The sequence below is a fragment of the Cinclus cinclus genome, chromosome Z (assembly GCF_963662255.1).
Source record: "Cinclus cinclus chromosome Z, bCinCin1.1, whole genome shotgun sequence".
Lineage (NCBI taxonomy): Eukaryota > Metazoa > Chordata > Aves > Passeriformes > Cinclidae > Cinclus > Cinclus cinclus.
Window position 1 is genome coordinate 77,409,154 of NC_085084.1, and position 20,656 is coordinate 77,429,809.

The following is a 20,656-nucleotide window of genomic DNA, read 5'->3' on the forward strand; positions in this document are numbered from 1 at the left end:
TTATTTTAAATGTCACTCAGGAGAGGCTGCTTCCTCTTCAGCTTTGCAACCTTATCCAGTTCTGGGTGTTTCCTGAAATGGTCAAAGATGTTTTGGCACCAAGCCCATTAGTGAATTAGTGCATTCTGAACTCTACAGACTTGGCTTTTCAGTCGTCAGGCATTTTTCCTCCTGTGAGGTGTGTGAAACACTAGGAATGTTAAAGTGCAGTTACGCTGGCTGTGGTAGGTGAAGCTACCTGATTTTTACTGGGGGAAGCAGCTTTCTGCCTCACAGGTGAGGTGGTGGTGGTGGTGGTGAATCTGTTTGGTTTTGTACGTCTGATCAGCACTGGCCAGGCTTTGCCAAAGTTGGTTTAGTCTTCTGTACTGGAGGTGGAATTGAAAAGTGATTTCAGCCTTCTTGGTGTGCCATGCCAGAAAATGAGAGTAACCATTCTCTTTGCTCTTATTCTCTCCAAGGAGACTCTGTAACACTGAGTTTGTGAACTGCTTTGTTACCTGCTTTCTTCATAGCACTGGCTTTCTAGGCAGCTTGAACTAGCTGGTCATGGCCTGGCTCCACAGGGCTGCTGAGTTGCTGTTGGTGCAATTAAGAGATAAGACAGGACTTTAAATTACTGATAGACAACCCTTTTTGTTTGATGCAGGTGCCTGTCAGATGTCATACTTCAGTGCTTCACAACTATTTGTGTGTGCAAATATTCTGATATTAAATATTTTACCTGAGCTGTAAGCTCCTAGGAATAGGGACATACATGTAAACCTCTCTGCCATCTTACTGGTTTGCAAATAATACCTTTTCTTCTTACGTGCTTTGCAGCTATGGCTTAATAGACTAACCAGGCAATTGCATAATATATGACTTGCTGAGCTATTGGCCTGTGTTTTAGTAATTTTATTTTGAACTCCTACAGATACTCTTGTGGAGCTGATAACATCCTTGAATTTATTTTAAAGATTGAGTTTAATATTAAAACAGAAGCGTGTTATTTGGACCTTGATCCCATGTCTTATTTAGACATAGCTTTTCCTGTATTTTGCTATGTTTGATGGTCTATAGCTGTTAAGAGTTGAGGGTCTGGCTTATAATCATCAGTTTTTTCAAGCTGTTGTTTAGCCATTCTGTCTTTTGAGGCTTAAATTCTAGTATGCCTGGATGAAAGCTTTTCTTTTCTGCTTGGGTTTCTTCCTTTCTTCCCCTTTGGTTTTTCTTTCCCCCCCTTAGGCCAGATTCTTATTCTCATCCATCTTTTGTTCAGTGATACTTACAAGGGGCTTTTTTTTTTTTCATTTCCCTTGGAGAGAAAGATAGCTTTGTTCATGCTCCCTTGCTAGATTTATGTATATATTTGAGAGGAAAACTGTTGCTTGCTTTGCAGATGTTCTGTGTTATGATAGTATCCAGTCTTTCTTAAACTAGAGTCCATTATAGACAGAAATAGTTGGGATTCACATATTCCCTAAGACAATCAGACTTTAAAAAGCCTTCCATTCTCATCTCTTTGCAAAAATACAGCCTGTGTTTCCATTTATATCAGTGTAGTTTGCATATATGACATATGTTTGGGTTTTTTCCGTGAACTGGAAGGGTGTGGGGTGGAAAGTGTGCATTGAGAGATGTCTTGTCCTTTTTAACTTTTGTATCTAATTCTATTCTACCCAAATAGACTTCCTGGGAGACTGTAGGGGGAAAGAAGAAAAGCCTTGGAAAGGAAGGTTCAGAAAACAAAGAGAACAGAGAGAAACGAGGGGACAGAGAAGTGAGTCGTGGACGGGGAAGTTCCAACAGACGGGGAAGAGGAGGCAGCCGTGGACGAGAGTGTATGTATACAAATTAATTTTTTAAAGATTGAAATACTTTTCTTGCAGCTGGAACTAATTGAGCTAAGATAGAGTGCTTAATGGAACAAAGTCTGTCCCACTATAGCTCAGCATGGAAGGGATCATAACTTGTTTGTGCCACAGGTATGCTTGATCTGCCTATGTGACTTGGTTTTGGGATGGTTTGTACTTGTTCAAAGACACTCAATTTAATACAAGTCTCTGTTCTTGTTTGATTAATTGATCTTGTACAAATAGCTGTTCTTCATGTAAGTTTTAGAATTGACTCTTTGTAAGACTGGAGAGAAAGTATGTCACTGCACAGCTGATACACTTTTTTGTTTCTTTTAATGAAAAAATTATCCAGCTTTGACTCCATCTCCTTTTATGAGTGGGAGAACCTGAAGATGTTCTCATCTTCTCATAGGGGGAATGAAAACACTGGGATGATTATTAATCTCTAAATATATTTCTCACATAAATCAACCAAAGGTGAGTTTCTGCAACAGAGAAAGTTCATTGTTAGTTGAAACATTTAAGGCTTTGCTACAGTTGCAATAATATATTGTATAAGAGCAAACTGATGTTTCCACGTTAAATAGAGTCACAATAGATCATGATCAGATACATGTTGCTTTTTTAGCCATGTTTTGTCAGCATTCTCAAAAGCTGTGTGGATTGTCTGTAATGGCCGTTTGCCATGCTGATAGATGAGAAAAGAAATCAGAATGGGTACAATATGTTTAGCTTTCCACTTATAAGCAGGAAAATATTTACAGTATTAGCCAACTCATCTTATTCATAATTGGAAGATATTCAACTATTGTGCCAGTATAGATGTTGTGAATTTTTGTAGGGTAAAGTCAAGATGAAAAAATGTTAATAAAACATGGAGCTAGACTTAGAAAAGTATAAATTAGATCCATCAAAATAAAAGCAAAGGGCAATATTTTTTTGTACCGGAGAAAGATGCTGTTTGTCTCTTTTTGTAAACTGGAATTAGTGGTATTTCAGATAGTTACCAAACCTTGGTATTTTCTTTCCACCTTTATGTCCAAGCATTGTTGGTTTTATTGTTGCCATTAGGAGAAATGCAGTACAAAGTCTCAGCAGTGAGTGTTTCAAGAGGACAGTTTTGTTCTTTTTTTTTTCTCTTTTAAGTAGCCTGCCATTTCAAAGCACCTTGTCTGGAGTTTTCCACAAAACAATTAGGTTGCAGAGCTTTTCTCTTGCCATACCTTCACTCAGTCATCATCCCTCTGGTTTAAATACAGAGGAGAAATCTGTTTCCGTGCTTGTACAGGGATGCAGTATGGACAGACAGGAGAAGAGTCGATGTTACTGGTTATCTTTTATTTTTTCATTGTTGTCAACCAGTGTATTGTCTAGGAAGCACAGAATGAGGCAGCTGTATTTCCTATCTTATTAAACAGTGTAGGCTGCAAAACATGACACTTGTAGAGGTTTGTCTCCTGTGGGACTTCTCCTTCATATATTTTGCTTCGTAGTTGTCCAGTACAAAGGAAACATAACTTGCTTTTGTCAGGCCTCAAAGAAGAGGGGTAATTGAGATCTGTTGACCAGTTCACTTGAAAATTTTGCCTTTTGTTTTAAGGGGTTCATGTTAAGCAAATGGCTGTATTGTCTCAGGTATGAGTCTCTAAAGCTTCTCTTAAGATGTCTTCTCTCCACAGTTAGAGCTGAAGAGAATGGAGTGGACAACAATCAAGGAGAGAGGCCTTCAGACCGTGGGAAACGTGGCCGTGGGAGAGGTGAGATGGTAGCATTGGTGTGGGACTGGCACTGCTTGCATGTCCCATTTGTTTCTTTAAATACTTCTTCTTAAGCATTTTTTGTTTATCCTTTCATTCCATACACACTTCAGCCACTTTGTACTTGTACATCCCACTCCCTTACCCTTTATTATTTCTTGGTCTTGGGACAACTTTAAAAAAAAATTTACAGAGATCACTTCTGTGGTAGTTTCCTGTGTGGCAGGCTGCTGTGCACTACCTATGGAGAGCTGTTTTCCCAGACTGACTCATGCTAGCCTCCTATGAGTGGGAGTGTGCGCAGGGTTCCTTAGAATGTACCTTTGCAGCAGGAGAGCAGAAGATTCCATCTGCATGGCTCTTGGGGAAGGATTTGATGTATACTTGTACCTTTTCTATGGGATGGCCCTGGTTGTCAGGCTTGCCTTCTGCATTTGTTAGCCAACCAGAGAAGGAGCAAGCCACCTTAGAGACTTTTTGCTATGAAAAGGAATTTGGCATGGAAGTGTTGGTGAGAACTGTGGAGAAGGAATATGATGGAGTCTTAGGTACAGCTCCAGTCCTGTCCTTTGGAAGAGGTGGGATAATGTATTGGATGTGGAATCAAGTAATGTGTATTCAATTTGGATTTTCACTGGCTGGGTAAAAAGAGGCTTGTTTTTTCTTAAAGTCGGAGGAATGAAAATGAGTAACCCATGTATGGTGCAGATTATAGGTGGATGAGGGTATTAAATAAGTTAAATTGACAAAATATATAGCAGAACTAATGTAGTTAGTAAGTAATGTCTGACTCAAGAAAAATTCTGCCTTCAAAGGACTTCTTTCTTTTGGGAATGTTGGGTAACAAGGCACTCAAAGAGAGGCGCATCCAACTTCATTGTCTCCAGATCTGCATCTTGAAGGTGTGCAAAGATGCAAAGAAGTAAATTCCAAAGGTTTGTGTGCAGGAGTGCCAGTGAAGCAGCAAAAAACCAATGGCGTGTGCAGAGAAGTACCTCTGCAGGGCAATGTGTGGTATAGTTCACAGTTACAATTATTGGTATGTTAATAGTTTACACTTTCAGTAGCTAGAATATAACTCTTGCAGTTAATAATTTTATAAAATAATCCTTTATATTCAAATGAAAGTATAAAAGTAGAACTTTTAGAAAATGTTTCAGTGAAACTTAGAGATTAGTTTAAAATGCAGTGTATTTTTAATTTAACCTTACAAACTGTACACTGCTTTTGTTGTCAAAACTGTAATTTTCTGGATGAATATCTTATATCTCAAATTTCATCATCAGACCAAACTGACTTGTCTAACTGAGGAAATAGAAACTTCAAAGAGTTTCTGGTCACTATATATCTCTATCAAATATTTTAGACTGTAATGTGAGCAAAATATGTTAATGAAGTATCTGTGGTAAACCTGTTAGCCAGCTACAGGATCATTATATTATAATTGTGTGTATGGCAGGAAATACCTGATTAATTTTATAGTGCAAACCCTTGAAATCTGCAGGGAGTTTTAGAAATCTGTGCCATTCTTATAATTTTAGGGATATGTGACTTTCTTTCTTTGGATATTAGTAAAAATAATAATAAGCTTCCTGCCATTTCATTTTGTAGTCTTTCTTTTCTGTTACACAGAACAGTCAAATGAGAGATAACATACTTGAGCTGAAAGTAAACAGAATGCTGGTAATCACCACAGAACCCAGTTTTAGATTTACTTCAAGCAGTGTATGTGTGTGTGTGTGTGTAAATCTAGGCACTGGATATGAAATAAGAGGTCAGCTAATTATCTGAGCAACACACTGTCTTTCTATTTTAAGCTACCTTCTCAGGCAGGAGTTATATTACTGGCTGCCTTCTAGGAGATTTGCTGGGCCATCATATGTATTACTGCTTCACTGTACAAAAATGTTATTTTAAGAAATGATAAGCAACTGAAAGTAGCAAAAATGGGATTGACACAGAGGTAGTAGTGTGCTGTTTGCTGAGGGGGAAAAGCCCTGATATTAAGTATTTTATATTCTCTGTGTAAGGCACTAGCTTTATCTGGCAGTAGATCTTGCGTTAATGACTGTGTCAGGTTCCTCATATCATTATAGGGTAGTAGGTAACAAGAGAGAAATCACCACTGTGTGCTGGTATGCAGGCATTAGGGAGTTGAAGCACATGGAAGTTATTGACTGATGAACAGAATGCAAAGATGTATCACAGCATTTGTAACAGGACACAGCTCTAATTGCTCTCAGCTAAATCTTTGCTTGTTAAACCAACAGTGTAAAGTTTATATTGAAGTCAGGGAATATCTTGTTTTAAGAATGACTTCTCATCTGTGGTTCTTTTCAGATCCAAATTTCTTGCATGAGCTTAATTTAAGTGTAAGAAATACTGTGATGGTGATGAGCAGTATTTGCATCAAAGGGGTTGTGTTTGTCAGTATAGCAAGGACTTGCAACTGTCTAGAGTGCAGTCTCCTGAAGAAATTATGGAGGCAGATGGGCATGTCTTTAGGATTGTCAGCTATAGAAACATTTTCTCATTTTTGTTTTAATCAGCTACAGTATACAAATCGAAGAACTTTACAAACACAGGTTGTTTTTATGCTGCTGGGTTTTAGTGTTCTTGCATCTTCAATTTTAATTGCTGGTCTGATTCTCCCAGTTCCTCTACTTCATATTGAAAAGGATGCAGAGAAAAAAGGGTGTAGAGCTAAAAAAGGCTTTTGAAGGTACTGGGAAGTCTGCAGTACTGGGGTGTGAGGAGCAAGTAGTCTAGTATTTTTCTTCTTGCAAGAGAGGACTGAGTTGGTGTGTGGTAGAGATCTCTTAAACTTCTGTGGGGGCATCAATTGATCATGCCAAGCAAGTGTACAAAAGAGAGAATATTAAATGAGATGAGCAGGTTACAGCTTCAAGTTGAACTTAGAGTTGGTTCTTCATGCATGTAGTGAACCTGAGGAACTCCTTTCAGTAAGATCATGTGGTGCAGAAAATGTACACATAAAAAGACTTGGCAGTTTCATCCTTGAAAAGAACCACAGGCAAGAAAAAGAAAAACCACTAAAGATTTTGTTGTGTAATTTATCTTTGACCAAGGAAGTCAAAGCCACAAATGGTCAAAGACCAGAAAAGCATCCAGAGAAACTGCACTTTGGTTTCAGTTCGTGTGCTCTTCCCTAGATATTTAATTGACCATGGCTTATAAAGGAATAACACGCAGGTGGGCTTTTGGATTTGATTGAGCATAGAAATTTTTACAGACTCACATATAGTAATTCTGCTGGTTTGCAAAGACAAGATAGATTTGTTGCTTGCACTTCTGTTTATCTCTTTACTTCATTATTCTGAAGCAACATGAGCATGCCATAAATGTGGGATCTGCTGGGAATTTTTTTTCTACAAAATAGATATAAAAATGAAAGGAAAAAATGCTGTGTTTCATTTCCAACTTTTGTTTTGTCTGCTGGCTCTGTAGGAAAGTAAAACAGCTTACCCTTTTCATAGATATCTGTTCATAGTCCAGTTTGTATTCTTTATCTCTTTTCATAGTTTTTAACATAAGTGTGCTGTCCTTGAACAAATTGAGTTTCTGTATCCAGAACTGCATGTATAAACATTCCCTTGGTTTAAAAGCTTAGCTCAGTTGGCACAGGGTATAGCTTGGATTTTGTTTGGCAGAACTAAAGAGGATGCTTTTTTCTAAAACATGAATGTGGAGCAGACCTTCTGGAATTCAAAATTTGAAGTTTGTTTAGTTTTGCTGTGGCTCATTCTGCATTAGTTAAGAAACTCTGACATTGTACATATTTTTTTTAGATTATCATGGTTTAGTTGTAGCAAGTCACCTATTTTAAGTATAATTTTAGAGTTGAAAGTTTTCATCATGACTTGTAAAAATGCTTTTTAGAGTAAATGCAGTGTATAAAACCGACAAATTACTTTTAGCTTTATAGTGACTAAAAAAGACGAAAAAAATCTGAATTATTAAATCCAACTTTGGTGTTTGTTTTTGTAGTATGGAGTACCTAGAATACAAGGTTTCTGTACTAAGCCTCTTTACCTCTTAAGGCTTATAGGCTTGGTTCTGCTGGGAGGATGTCTGGTTCTGCACTGCCAGAGCAGAGGTCAGAGCAATTCAGTTACTGTCTAGTCAGAGCAAAAAACTTAGTGTTGCCTGCCCTTCCAGTCTGCATTTCCTTTTCCTTTTCTCCCACCTCTGCTTCAGGCCATTCTTAACCTTGAAGTAACTTCCTCTAGTTTTAACCCTGAGTGAAAAATCTGAGTTTTGAAATAAAGCACCTGTGTTGCAGTGCAGATTTAAGTTTACAAGCTCAGCAGACTTGATTTTCTGCAGAATAGGTTATTAATTTAATGGACAAGTCCCATCTGACTTGTGCTTCTACACACCTTTCTCATGCTGCCATGAAGTGTGCATTTGCTTTGGGGGTAGAAGTATTGTGAATGTGGAGAGCAATTCTTGCCGTGCATAGGTGGTACCAGAGTGGAGAATTTATTTTGTGATGAGTGTTTGGAACTCCTAGTGGGTTTTGGTGAAAACAGAAAAACTTGCTTTCTGCCTCGGTTGGGTGTAAGTATTAACCTTTCGATAATTCATTCAGGAGAAGTAAGGCAGCAGGTAACAGTAGTAGGAAACTCCTCTGAGAGGCACAGAGGCCCCCATTTGGTGACATGTTGTGCTTTTGAGGGAGGTGTGCTGCTTACCAGGGGGCTCTTATCAGGGATGTCTCTGAGACTACCAGGCTTCTTGCAGTCCACTTACTGTTACTTCCTGCTCTTGTTTCATGTGGCCACCAGTGTACAGCCAGGAGCAGTCTGAATGGCATCAAGGGGGATTACAGAGCCCTGGGTGTGACCATAAGGCATTCTGGAGCAGGTAGTTTTTGCAGATAGTTTTTTTATCCATCCTCCCAGTCAAAAACAAAGGGGGTTGAAAGGGCCAGTTGTATTTGGAGCATCTTCAGGTGGTTATAGGCCTTGTGCCACAGCAGGAGATTTGATTTCTTTGACCAGGGGACACACTTTGAGAAACCTGGTCTTGTGGGAATTGATGGCTTCCCTCTGTCAGGGAAGAGGATGAGCATCTTTGGTCATCATGACTTCATGAAGGGCAAGTTATGCCTGACCAATCCAGTGTCCTTCTGTGATGGAGTGATCACAACAGTCAACAAGGAAAGGCTGGCATCATCTATCTAGACTTCCATAAGGCCTTAGACATGGACACACACAGCATCCTTATCTCTACATTAGAGAGAGAGGGATTTGCAAAGCGAACTATTTGGTGGACAAAGAATTGACTGGATGGATGCATCCAGTTAGTTGTGATCAATGGCTCTGTCCATATGGAGGCTGGTGACAGGTGGTCTCCCTCAGGGCTCTTGGAACCAGTGCTCTTGGGTCTTGAAGACCTCAGGGTCTTGGAACCAGTGCTCTTTAATATCTTCATCACTGACATAGTGAAATTGAGTGTACTCTCAGCAAATTTTCAGGTGATATTAAGCTGAGAAGTGCAGTTGACACACCTGAAGGATGGGATCTCATCTGAAGGGGCCTGGATAAGCTTGAGGAGGGAGCCCATGGGAATCTCATGAGGTTTAACCAAACCTTTAAGGTCAAGATGCTGCACTCAGGTCAGGGCAATCCCAGACATAAATACAGACTTGGGAGGAAGAACTCCTGGAGAGGAGCCCTGCAGAGAAGGACCTGGGACTTCTTACAGATGAAAAGCTGTCAGGAGCTGGCAATGTGTGCTTGCAGCCTAGGAAGCAAACTGACTTGTGGGGCTGGTGAGGAATGTGAAGGTCAAGGGCAGCCGGGCTGCAGTGACCGTGAAATGGTGGAGTCTGGTATCTTTGGGCAGCATTGAGGACACCCAACAAGCTCATTGCCATGGCCTTCAGGAGAGCAGACTTTGGCCTCTTCAAGGATCTGCTTGGTAGAGTGCCATGGGATAGAGCCCCAGAGGGTAGAGGGGCCCAGGAAAGCTTGTTAGTATTTAAGGATTCCTTCATCCAAACTTGGGAGCAATGCATCCCAACCAAAAGAAAGACAAAACTACCCCAACTGCATGGATGAAAAGGAGGTCCTGGACAAATTCAAACACAAAAAGAAAGCCCAGAGAAAGAGGAAGCAAATAAATGCAGCCTGGGAGGAAGGGAATGGTGAGGTTGTCTGAGCAGACAGGGTTCTGTTTGGGAATGCTAAAGTTGTATTGTAGATAAAAATATTGGTGATAAAAGAAGGCAAAGGAAAATGTGGGCCCTCTCTGTTAGAAAACATGAGACCTGGATAACTGGGACATGGGGAAGTCAGAGGTACTTAATGACATTTTTGCCTTGGCCTCTTCCCACACAATTTCCAGCTATATGAATTACAGAAGGTAAAGGCAAGGGCCTTTGGGAGAATGAATAATCATCCACTGTAGGAGAGGATCACTTTTGAGACTCCTTGAGAAATCTGCAGGTGCATCTGTCCGTGGGGCCTGACAAGATACATCTGTGAGTCCCCAGGGAACTGGAAGAGGAAGTGGCTAAGCCACCATCCATCACATTTGAGTTTCCACAGATGGAAAAAGGAGAAGCATAACCTCCATTTTAAAAAGGGAATGAAGGCAGACCTGGGGAACTAGACGTCTGGAATTCACATCTGTGTCTGGCAAGATTCTGGAGCAGGTCATCATGGAAGCTAGGTTAAGGTACTTGGAAAGTATGAGATGATAGGTGACAGGTAAACTAACTTTATCAAAAAAAAGAAGCAGGCAACATGGTCACTGTAGACAGCAGGGTTTTTTGGTGGCTTGGTGTAAAGGTTTTCTGGCATTTATCAAGGTGAGAACTGGTTTGGAGAGCTGATCCAGAAGTGAACAAACACTGTTTCCTGGTAGTTGTTTGATGTTCACTCAAGGAAAATTCCAAAACCGTAAGTGCACAAAAGAGCAAAGCTTGTGATCGCTGGTGAAGAAGACCACAATTGTAGTAGTTCTAATTTAAATGTGTTTAAATTACTATGGGATTGCATGCTCAGTATTTTGAGTTCCGGCTGTGAATTTTGAAAGCTTCATTTGCTCACTGATCTTTTAGTCACTGTTAAAAAGCATAAAGAGTTTGTTGATGCCCTGTGGGCATTTGCAGTTGTTTTGTGACTGTCTTAAAAGACTGTAACTTCTGTTTTAAGGCCATTTTAAAGTTTTGACAGCTGAGAGAAGTAGCTTTCTTTGCATGAGAATTTAAGGATATATTAGTGATCTGGTTGTGTCAAAGAGAATATTAGCCCTTTCCACTGGCATCTTGCACTAGTCACCATGATGTATGAGGTCTTTATGCCTTGAGTTAGGTGGTATTGCAGTGGTGAGCATTCACTGTCCCATAATTTTTCATGTGTTTTTTAACTTTGGATTTAGTATTTTGGTTTGGTACTCCCTTTTGCCTTCATTAGAAAGTTTTTTTTCATTTTTGGTGAAACTTAATTCCAGTTTTGACAGAAAGCATAGACACAGCATTAGGAAGTTAAAGTAATCCACTTGAAATTCAAGTTCAGAATTATCTTTCAGAGTGGTCTGGTATAAAAAATGCCTTGCTGGCTAGTAGTGTAAGACTGCATGAAACTTCAATAGCAGCATTTTTTCTCTTTAGCAATTTCTAAAACTGTTGCTTATTGACGTTTTTGGTCAGTAGTTTATTGCCCACTATGGGAATGTATCTTATGTATGCCTGGTTTGTTAAAACATCATCTTCTCTTTAGTGTGCTAAGGTTGTTCCTTCAGGCTTTTGCAATTGGGTTACTGGGGTGACTTACCTCCTCTTCTAAAATCAATTTCTTCTTTTATGACAGCTATTTCAGTTATCTCTCTGTACCTGATGTCTGTCTCACTCAAAACTGTTTCTGGTTGACTGTTTTTGTGTTTCATAGCTCCCACTTGGGCTTGTACCTCAGGCTGTCAGAAAACTGTTGATCTTGCTTCTGCACAATTTCCTTAAATGGTGTTTAATGCTCTATTGATAGCAGTTGAAAATAATTTTATTACGTGATGGCCCCTACCATGTCCTCAGGTAAACTTGTGTAGCTGCTTCTTCTCTTAAAGAAACTTACTGGACAGAAAGGTAATCCAGAGTGCTCTGACTTTGGCAGAGGACAGCAGTAGAGTAGGTAGGCTGAGCAACAAGGTTCAGTGGCCGAGTTGGAGGCAGCTGGGTACAGTGGGGTTTGGGGCACTGTTTATGGTAAAAAGCACATGGGCTCGGTGAAGAAGTTTGGCAAATGCCAGGTTGCCAGGTTGTTGCTTCTTTCCTATCCTATGTCTGCCTTCTCTCCAAGCAGTTGTGAAAAGAGATCAAAGAGGGGAAAAAAATGCAGAGATAACAGAGCTGGTCAGTGCCAGACTTAAGCTATTCTATGTTCTTGTCCCAACAAAATACCGTGTGTTGCTGGATGGGAATCTTTCCTCTACTTTGATGCTTCTAAGGAGTCTTGAAAAAGTAGGTCCAGAAATGTGTTTTAACACTTCAGCAGTAAACTGGGGTAAGAGGAAGAATTAGTGGTGAAAACAGGCAACAGAAAGTCATTAAAAGTAGTGTTAAGCTGGTGTTACCTTGTTCTGGAAGTACTGCTCTTGATCATTTTGGATGGTCTTCTGAAAGTAAGGAGTAATTCTTACCCAGCTTTGGACAGCCTGTCATGGGTAATTCTGATCTATGGACATTAGTGTTTTGGTGATTTAGGATTATAATTTTCATGTGCTCTGGCAAACTTGCAGTTGTTGGTGAGTTATAATTACCGTATAATTTTGTCATTAAAATAAGCCTAGTTTTGTTCTCTGAGTGCAGCTCTTGACCTTCCTTCTGTTCTTGTAACACAAAATAATATTCTTACCCTTCCTCAAAAAAAACCCAAACAAACTGGATAAGCCTTACATAAAACCCATAAAAAGGTGGGGAAGGAAATTATGCAGAAATATATTACATACAAGAAATAGTTGGTAACATTTTTTGTAGACATTTGCTTTATATATTCTTGCATAACACAAACATTTTCATACCTTGTTGACAATATACAATGTGCAAAAATTAAGCTATTTGGTGTATCAAGAAGCTCATAAACTAAGGCTGGTAAGCAAAATTTGAGAAAATAAATACTTGTTTTTGTTAAAACAAATTAATATTTTAGTGGATGATAACAAAGAAATTGAGTTATTTGATTTGGGTGTTTTCCTAGCAGCAACTGTAATGAACGGTGAAGCGGAAGGAATGTGTCATCAGAGATTGGCAAAAGAACTGGAGGGTGAACACGTGGTCTGAGTCAGAGAAGGAAACAAATTGAGTATTCCAACTTTTTCCTCACAGATAAAGAGTGGCAGAGAATTGCTTAAGAGATAAGGATTCTCGGGGAGGCTGGGATTCTAGAGCATCTTAGGCAAGAATGAGACAGTAGAGACAAAATTCTGAGCAATGTCTAAGCTGGCAATAGCAGTGTTTGTGATGAATCTTTAGGTAATGCATTTGGAGCTACTTTGTAAGCCACAGAAAAGACGGCAAATAATTGCAGATCCAACTGAAATGCGTGGTCTTAGATGAATCAAGGCTTATTTGAGTGTGTTAGGGAAGCAAATTCTGTGTGGGAATTTGGGAATTAAATTGTATTTAACTTCAACTGTGGTAGTTTTGTTCAACTGTGGCATTCTTTAATGTGACAGACTAGTGACTGGTGGCTCCTCTGCTGTTGCTGTTAAATGGTGTTTTCTCTCCTAGGGTTTGGACGTGGCAGAGGGAGAGGAGCGGGGAGGTTTTCAGCCCAAGGCATGGGGTAAGATACATGCAGAGCACAGATTTTGGCAAGGATCAAACTCAGTGGCAATATTAATTGATGATGTTGCCACTGTATGTATGCATATTGCTGTATGTTTGCTAAATCAATATGGATACAAAAAATGGAGAAATCTCTTAGATAATGAATGGAATATTTTTGTCTTAAATTAGTGTTTCTAACTAGGCACACCTGTAGAATCCTAATGTATGCCTACTCAGTGTTAATATCTCAAACTTGGAGAGCCGTATCTGCTGTCATTAGCAGCCATGTAGTGCCTTGGAGTCTGGAAGTTGTGTGCTACATATAATCTTAGATAAATTTAAACAGATTTATTTCAGTGTAACATAGAATGTGCAATGAACATATAACACTGGAAAGTGGCAATTCCAATCTTTCTTCTGTTTGAGGTTTCATGCTTTAGCTGTTTGGACTCATATGGACCTTAAAGCAGATCCAGAAGAAGTTCCTCAGCAGCTTAAAAGTTTGCTCTCAATTTTGTTGGAATAACTTGGTTTATAGAAATGTAGCCTCTGCTACTTTCACTCTGAGTTTGCCTTTAGTGACACTAAATGCAACAACAGTTACGTCATGATGGCGTCTTATGCTACTTCTCTAATAATTCTTCTTGTTCATACTTGCAGATGATGAACTGAAAAGAGGTTTTTCTTCAATAATGCTTTTTCACCTTTTAGCTGCATCTGTGTATTTTGTCACTGGTGTCAGCAGAGCACTTTGAAATAATCTTAGTGGAGCTCTGAAAGGACATGATACTGGTCACTTATCAGTCAGCCACCTGCTGAAAAACTTACCAGTTGAGAGAGTCTTACCGTTATATGTATGATCTAATGCTTTATAACACTGGGAGGAATAGGGATGCTGTTAACTGTTTTTTCAGGAATTAATTTGGTTCAGTTTTTCTGCAAGAATTTTGTCTACCAGTCTCTTCACTTTTTTCTCTTTTCTCCCTTTTTATCTGTCTGCTCATAGAAGAATTTTTTTTTTTTTTGAAACTAAAATCTGTCAAGATAACTTATGTGGAAATCAAGACGTTAAATCTAAGACAACTTCAGCTAAAATTATGACACTTGTGCTCACTCAATGACCCATGTGTTCTCTTCCATTTCTTAACTTTCAAAACTCTAGGACATTTAATCCTGCAGACTATACGGAGACTTCTGCCACTGATGGCTTTGGGACAAAGTCAGAGATCTGGGAGACTGGTCAGAATGATGCAGATGATGGAACTGGTAAGATGCTTCAAGAAGTGGAAAGATTGGAATGAAGACCTGTAGCAAATTGCAGCTAAAATAACAGTTCTGTTAGTGCTCAATTAACTTCTGGAAAATTTGTATGCATCTCTTGTGACACAGATATTATGTGATTTTTACGTTTAACTGCTGCTGATGTTCAGAGCCTGAGTGTGTCTCTCTGGTGAGAATGAAGGGAGGCACTTTGCAATTCTTTTATTACAGTACTAACAAACTCTTGAGAGACAAAGGAATTAGAAGAGTCACTGAAAGAACCTTGTATGTAAAGAACTGTTTAGATACCTTAATACTGCTTAAGATGTCAACCTAATGTAGTTAAGGAGCATAAGTCCTCATAGAATTGATTGGTCCACAGGCTTTATGCTATAGGGTGTGAATGTCTAAGAAGAAAAAGAAAATAAAAAGTTTACAAGTATGAATTCACTCAGTGACACTGGGATGACTTTGGAAGCCCCAGCTGCACAGTGCAGAAATGTAAGGATGTGAATCTCTGGATGGAGGAGAGTTCCAAGATCTGCAACTTTTGAAGAGAAAAATTGCTAACTAAAGCACAAGTAGGCACTTGAATTGAAGCCAAAAAGCCGTTGACCTCTCTGAAGATTGAGGCAGATGTGTTTCTTTATGAAGTTTCAAGTGAGAAGTACACACTTCGAGTTAAAGCCAAGAGACTGACGTAGTTTGGAAAAGAGCCATATGCCAGTGGTCTCATGGTAATTCAGAAATGAGGAGGTGGCCTGCTTATTTGTGATGGGAAAAATAAGATACCTTGCTGCTGTGTTCTGTGACAGGAGATGAAGGCAACGGAAACTTGTGTTAGAATGGCAAAAGTCATGTATGTTTTTGTCCTCACTTGGGAGCGATTGAGTGAATATCTTTTTAACTGCAGCAATGGGTTACTCTTCTCATCTCTTCATTGGTGAAGCCTACTCAGGTGATTTTTCATCTACTCTGGTATCAAGTGTGGAAACTGATCCTGAAGGGCAGAGTGTGCTCTGTTGAGCTCTGCTGTGAACTGCTTGAGATGCAGCTTTTTTAATGTCTTACAAGCTACTTACTTTCCAGAGAAGACAACAACAGCAGGCTCAACATTTAGGGAGGCTTATTAAGCAGCTGTCTTCTAAACCAATGTGGAAGATTGTCTTTGAGTGTGTCAGTGGTTGTTAATGGAGCATTCTTGCCAAATATGGCATTTCTCTAAGAAATAACTTTTTAAATTACATGGTGCTGTAGCACAAACAGAAATACGCCTTTTGTATTCACTCACATTAGTTTTTCAAATAAGGAAGATACCTAATGTCTTAAAAATTCCTTTGGGGATTCTTATGTTGTTATTTTCTACCTGTTAGTGAGGGATAGCGTATGTTATCACAAGTGTTGCAGAAACTGTAAGGTTTCTAAGTAAAGATCTGCAAGAAAGGTGCTAGGAGATTGGACCAGAGGCAGAGAATCACTGGTTTGTTACTAGTGATTGCAGCTGTAAGGGTGTTGCTATGTATGACTTGTGCTCTGCTTTGGAAATGAACTCAAGTGTTCTGAGACCCTCCTTGCTAAGTCAGAGTAGCTTCCATGTGCCTTCTGTTATAGCAGCCTCTGTCCTTGTAGGCGTCTCCTTCAGTAATGTTCAGTAATGGAAAAAATCTGCCTAGGAAAAAGAGTAGCTTGTGTGGGTAAACAGATCCCTCTATAACAGTATGAATGTGTCACTGTGAGAGGTGTGCTGCTGCCAGAATGGTGGAAATTCAGAGTTTTGATGTGTGGAATTTCTGTTTGGATGCCAAGCACATTTTTGTTGTGCACATGTCACCAACAACCACACCGGACTTCAATAACATGGCTTAAGGCACGCACAGAAATTTGGAAGCATTGTAGGAAGAAGGTGTGAGAAGGCATTTGTGAGTTTTCCCTTGCCTTATCAGATTAATGAATCTTTGAGGTATGAATGAGTGCGTGTCATTGTAAGGCAGTTTCTGCAGAATTACTTGGTTGGTGGAAAATTAAAGTTAATTAGTTAAATGCGAATGTTCTTGTTGGGTGTTAAGTACCTGTTTGTTGCTAATCTTAATTTACTCTCAAATGAAAAAGGCACTATAAGTGACAAAGCAGAAATGTCTCTCTAAAGAACGCTTTCTTCTACGTTCTTGCTATTTTAGACAAGCTCTAGGAATGTCTGAAAGAAGTCTCTGGGCTGAAAGGAATCGCTTCAGAAAGAATAGGCTTTAAAATTGAATCATCAGTTTTGTCCAAGTGGGTAACACTTTCAGCCTTGTCATGGAAAGCATCTTAAGGGTTTTTAGAGGAAACTGCAGTTGGGGTGGTAAATTTACAGCAGAAGAGACTGTTGGGAAGCAATATGGAAGCAGTACAGAAGCCAGGGACAGTGGAAGACAAGGTATGGGGTTGGAAGTAGGTGGCATAAAGTTGAGTCTGATTTGACTTTTTAATCCCAAATATTAATTTTCACATTTTCTCCCCTAAATTTAGTGCTCTTTTGTTAATTACAAATCAGTGACCCAGTTAAGCTCCCACTGGGGAGTTAACTAAAATTTTGAATGTGGGAATTATATGTGGATGGAAAGCTATAAAGCTTGCAATGGGCTTTATAGATGTCAGGTAAGATTTTATACAGTAAGTACAGGAAGGAAATCCCTCTCTTTATTCCTCATTACTCAGTCCCATTTCTTATTTCATCTAAAGAGAAGGTAAGCAATATTGGCGCATGCTATCTACTTGGAAAACTAGTGTCTTTTCATCTGCAGTTACATTTAAGAGGAGATAACTGGGTAACTGCCTAGAGAAATGAGATCTTTGCTAATCAAAATGTTTTCTGAAGACATCATGCAAATATAAACTCTTTGTGACATTCTGAGTTATTTACTAAGTATTTCTTCCTTTTGCTAGTGCTGGGGAAATGAGTATTTTCATTAAAAATAAATACTGTATTTGTTTCCAAAATGTAGTTTCTGTCATGTGTACTCTGAAAGTGCTCTAGAACCTCATGCCCTGAATTGTTGCAGGTACCAGAGGCCTCATGGTAACTTGAACAGTGTTTCTAGGTGTACCATTGTGTAATCCAGTAGAAAAGCTAGCTGGTTCTGTGAAGGTACAGTCTTAGTGTTGTCTGAAATACAGACTGAAGGGCAAGTCTTTAATGGTTCATAATGTTTAAGTCTAATTGTATTCCAAATAATACAGCATTAATTTTCGGCATCCTATTTTATATAGAAATAATGTACAGATGAAAGGCAAAGAGAAGGGACACATGAAGAGAAACAAAATTACCAATCCTCCTCCAAAAGCAAATAAACATGAGCAGCGTAATTCCTCTCTTACCCTTTTTGTAATGTACAGGGCAGTGGGAGAAAATGAGTGCAAATCACAGCAGTTCTTATGCATAAATTGTATTGGAGGTGCTCACTTCTCAAAGTTGGTTGTAAAAACGGCTTTTTGTTCTAGTAATTTACTCACATGTCTACTTTGATAGGGTTTCGTAAGTTTCATGGAAATACTTCCTTTGTTATCTTAGGTATGAACAGCTTTTAATTACTCTGAAACTACAGAATGATAAGAAATTAAAAAAAAAAAGATAGAATAACTTTCAAGAGGGAAGTTGTGTTCCTAGGAAGGTACAAGGAGGCTGGTGCTTGGGTCTTTGTTTTTTGGCAGTTTTGTGTTCAGTTTTTTTTCTCAATATCTGCTGTAAAAGGAAACCTTCAAGTCTTTTTAAGGAAAAGAATTTTTTAAAAAAAAATTGAGGAAACCTTCAAGTCTTTCAAGAACGCAAATCCAGAAGGAAAGAAGTAGTACATAAGCTTGGCATAGACCAAGTCAAATTTATTTTGGGGCTAAAATCAATGATTATTCAAAGTAAAAGATCAAGTAGTGTGACAGGAAGAGAGGAGAATTGGGGAACATAGCTGAAGACTCATCAGAAGGTGTATTCTCTTTTTATTGGCTTGATAGCTTTCTAAAACTGAACTTGTTACAAAGAGGAAAGAGTAACAAATAACTGTCTAGGTTGAAGCTTGTATGACAAGGGTCCTTGAAAACACAAAGCATAATTTTGATGGAAAACAGGAAACTCTTGAATTGTGATGCTTTGCAAGCCTTGGGGGAAAGATTGGGAAGAGGATGCATGAGTTGCAGTAATGCCAAGGTGGATTTTGGACTAAAAAATTGATGTGCCTGTGGCAAGATCTGACTTAGAAAGCCCTTCAATAGGAGGAAGACATTAGAAAACTTGATTTAGTGCAGAGAGGAATACTGTAATAACAGAGTGGAAGGATTGAATTGGGAAGGAAGAATGTTAGTAAATTACACTAGTAAACTTGGCAGCTGGGGTAAACTAATAAAAGGATAAAAGGCTGTACACAGTATTTAAAAGATTAAACCCTCAGAACTACTTTTATAAGAGGGAACAACAGATAGTTGTCTACACTGAATGTCAGAAAAGCATCACAAGTATTATTCCAAACAGTTTTGATCTCCCAAAGGTGGTGGAAAATAATCGAGAGTCTGACTTGATGTATCTGAACTCTTCTGGTGTTTATTTTATCAGACTCCAAGCTCTATTTTAGTATTCCGGTGTCAGTGCAAGGCTTGTCTTCTAGACAGGCCTTGGCACTGGCTTGTGGGAGACAAATACAAGCAGGGCAAATACTTCGATTTCTTCTTCAAAGAAGAAATACTAAGGGAAGGGATTCTGTGCTTGTCAGGGGAAGGGAAAGGAAATCAACTGTTCCTCTAAAATCTGCTGCTCATTGGGCTTTTCCTCCTTTTCAAAATTTCTGTAGAAACGTGTGGATTCCTCTAGAAATTTGAGGCACTGTACTAGTTTTATTACAGAGTATAGTTATTTGTAGAACATCAGCCCTGGTTAGGGGCCGTTTGTTAAAATGTGAGCATGAGATGTTTCAGGCAACTCTATTGCTCCACACAGCCCACGCAGAGCGCATGTTACCTTGCTCAGGACCTGCCAAAAAGTTTTGGATTCCAAGGTATAGTCCCCATCTCTTCCCCCCACTGTATGTAGCCTTCATGTCAGCCTGTTTGCCTGACAGGACTGGCACTGCTCGACCCTCCTCTGCCAAAACCCTCTGCAGTCTCACAGGCGTCCAGAGGAATCACCAATACAGTGCTGGCATTAGTACCAGGTGGCTTGGATGCTGTCTTTGGGGGGCTTTTTGTGGATTAATGTGTCCCAGACAGTTCCTGGTTAAGTGAGACTACTAAAGCAGCAGTCCTTTTGCTTTTGTATTTGATCCAAGGTGCTGATGGCACTACCTTTTGGTGTTCTCCTTGCTTGTGGTTGCACAGTTTACACAAAGGCTCTGGTTGTTGTTGGGATAACTTTCCCCATACTGCTGGTGGTAGTCAAGGCCTTCAGTCCCTTTATTGCTTTTGCATGTCTGTACCTGCTGTACCTGGGTTTTTGCTTCCATAGAATTGTTTTCTGTGGTTTTCCAATTTCTGCATGCTGCACTATACTCCAGTATTTGCCAAATCCACTCTTCCACAAGTTACAGGAAATGTTCTTTAGCTACAGGGGAAATCTAAAGACTGTCCTACTACCATAGTAAGAATTATTTATGTTCTAAAATAAGTTGTTCTCTCAGGGGAAGGAATTGTTCTACTCTGAAGAGTGAGTTAACAGGTTGGAAAGTAGTTTCCACAGGCATAGCTTGGGTCTTGAAATTGAATGTGTTTAAAGTAGGATTGTGGGTATTGGAGCAGGTGTTGTGGTTCTGTTTTGTTCTGTATGAATTTATGCATGAAACTAGGGCATCCTGGGGGAGGGTTGAGTAACCTCTCACAGTTGTTGTACTCATAGGAAGAAGTTCTTCCAGTGTTTGGGATTAATCACTGGTTGCAGATGTGCATTCATGCAAATTAAGTCCAGTACCACAGTGGCTAAGAAATTGCTGAAATCAGAAATTAAGGGCAGGGGGGATGGAAGAGTAGTGGTGTTTCCTTCCCAAAGTTTT

The 20,656-nt window shown here is 39.4% G+C and overlaps 1 protein-coding gene across 1 annotated transcript in view; it reads left to right on the forward strand.

Moving 5' to 3' along the window:
- The window catches only part of UBAP2 (ubiquitin associated protein 2), a 148,735-nt gene that overhangs the window by 30,080 nt on the left and 97,999 nt on the right, over positions 1 to 20,656 (forward strand). The window contains exons 5-8 of the mRNA XM_062514000.1: positions 1,670 to 1,823; positions 3,518 to 3,595; positions 13,350 to 13,404; positions 14,551 to 14,654. Of these exons, the coding sequence (XP_062369984.1) occupies positions 1,670 to 1,823; positions 3,518 to 3,595; positions 13,350 to 13,404; positions 14,551 to 14,654 (391 nt within the window). The remainder of the gene's footprint in view (positions 1 to 1,669; positions 1,824 to 3,517; positions 3,596 to 13,349; positions 13,405 to 14,550; positions 14,655 to 20,656) is intronic.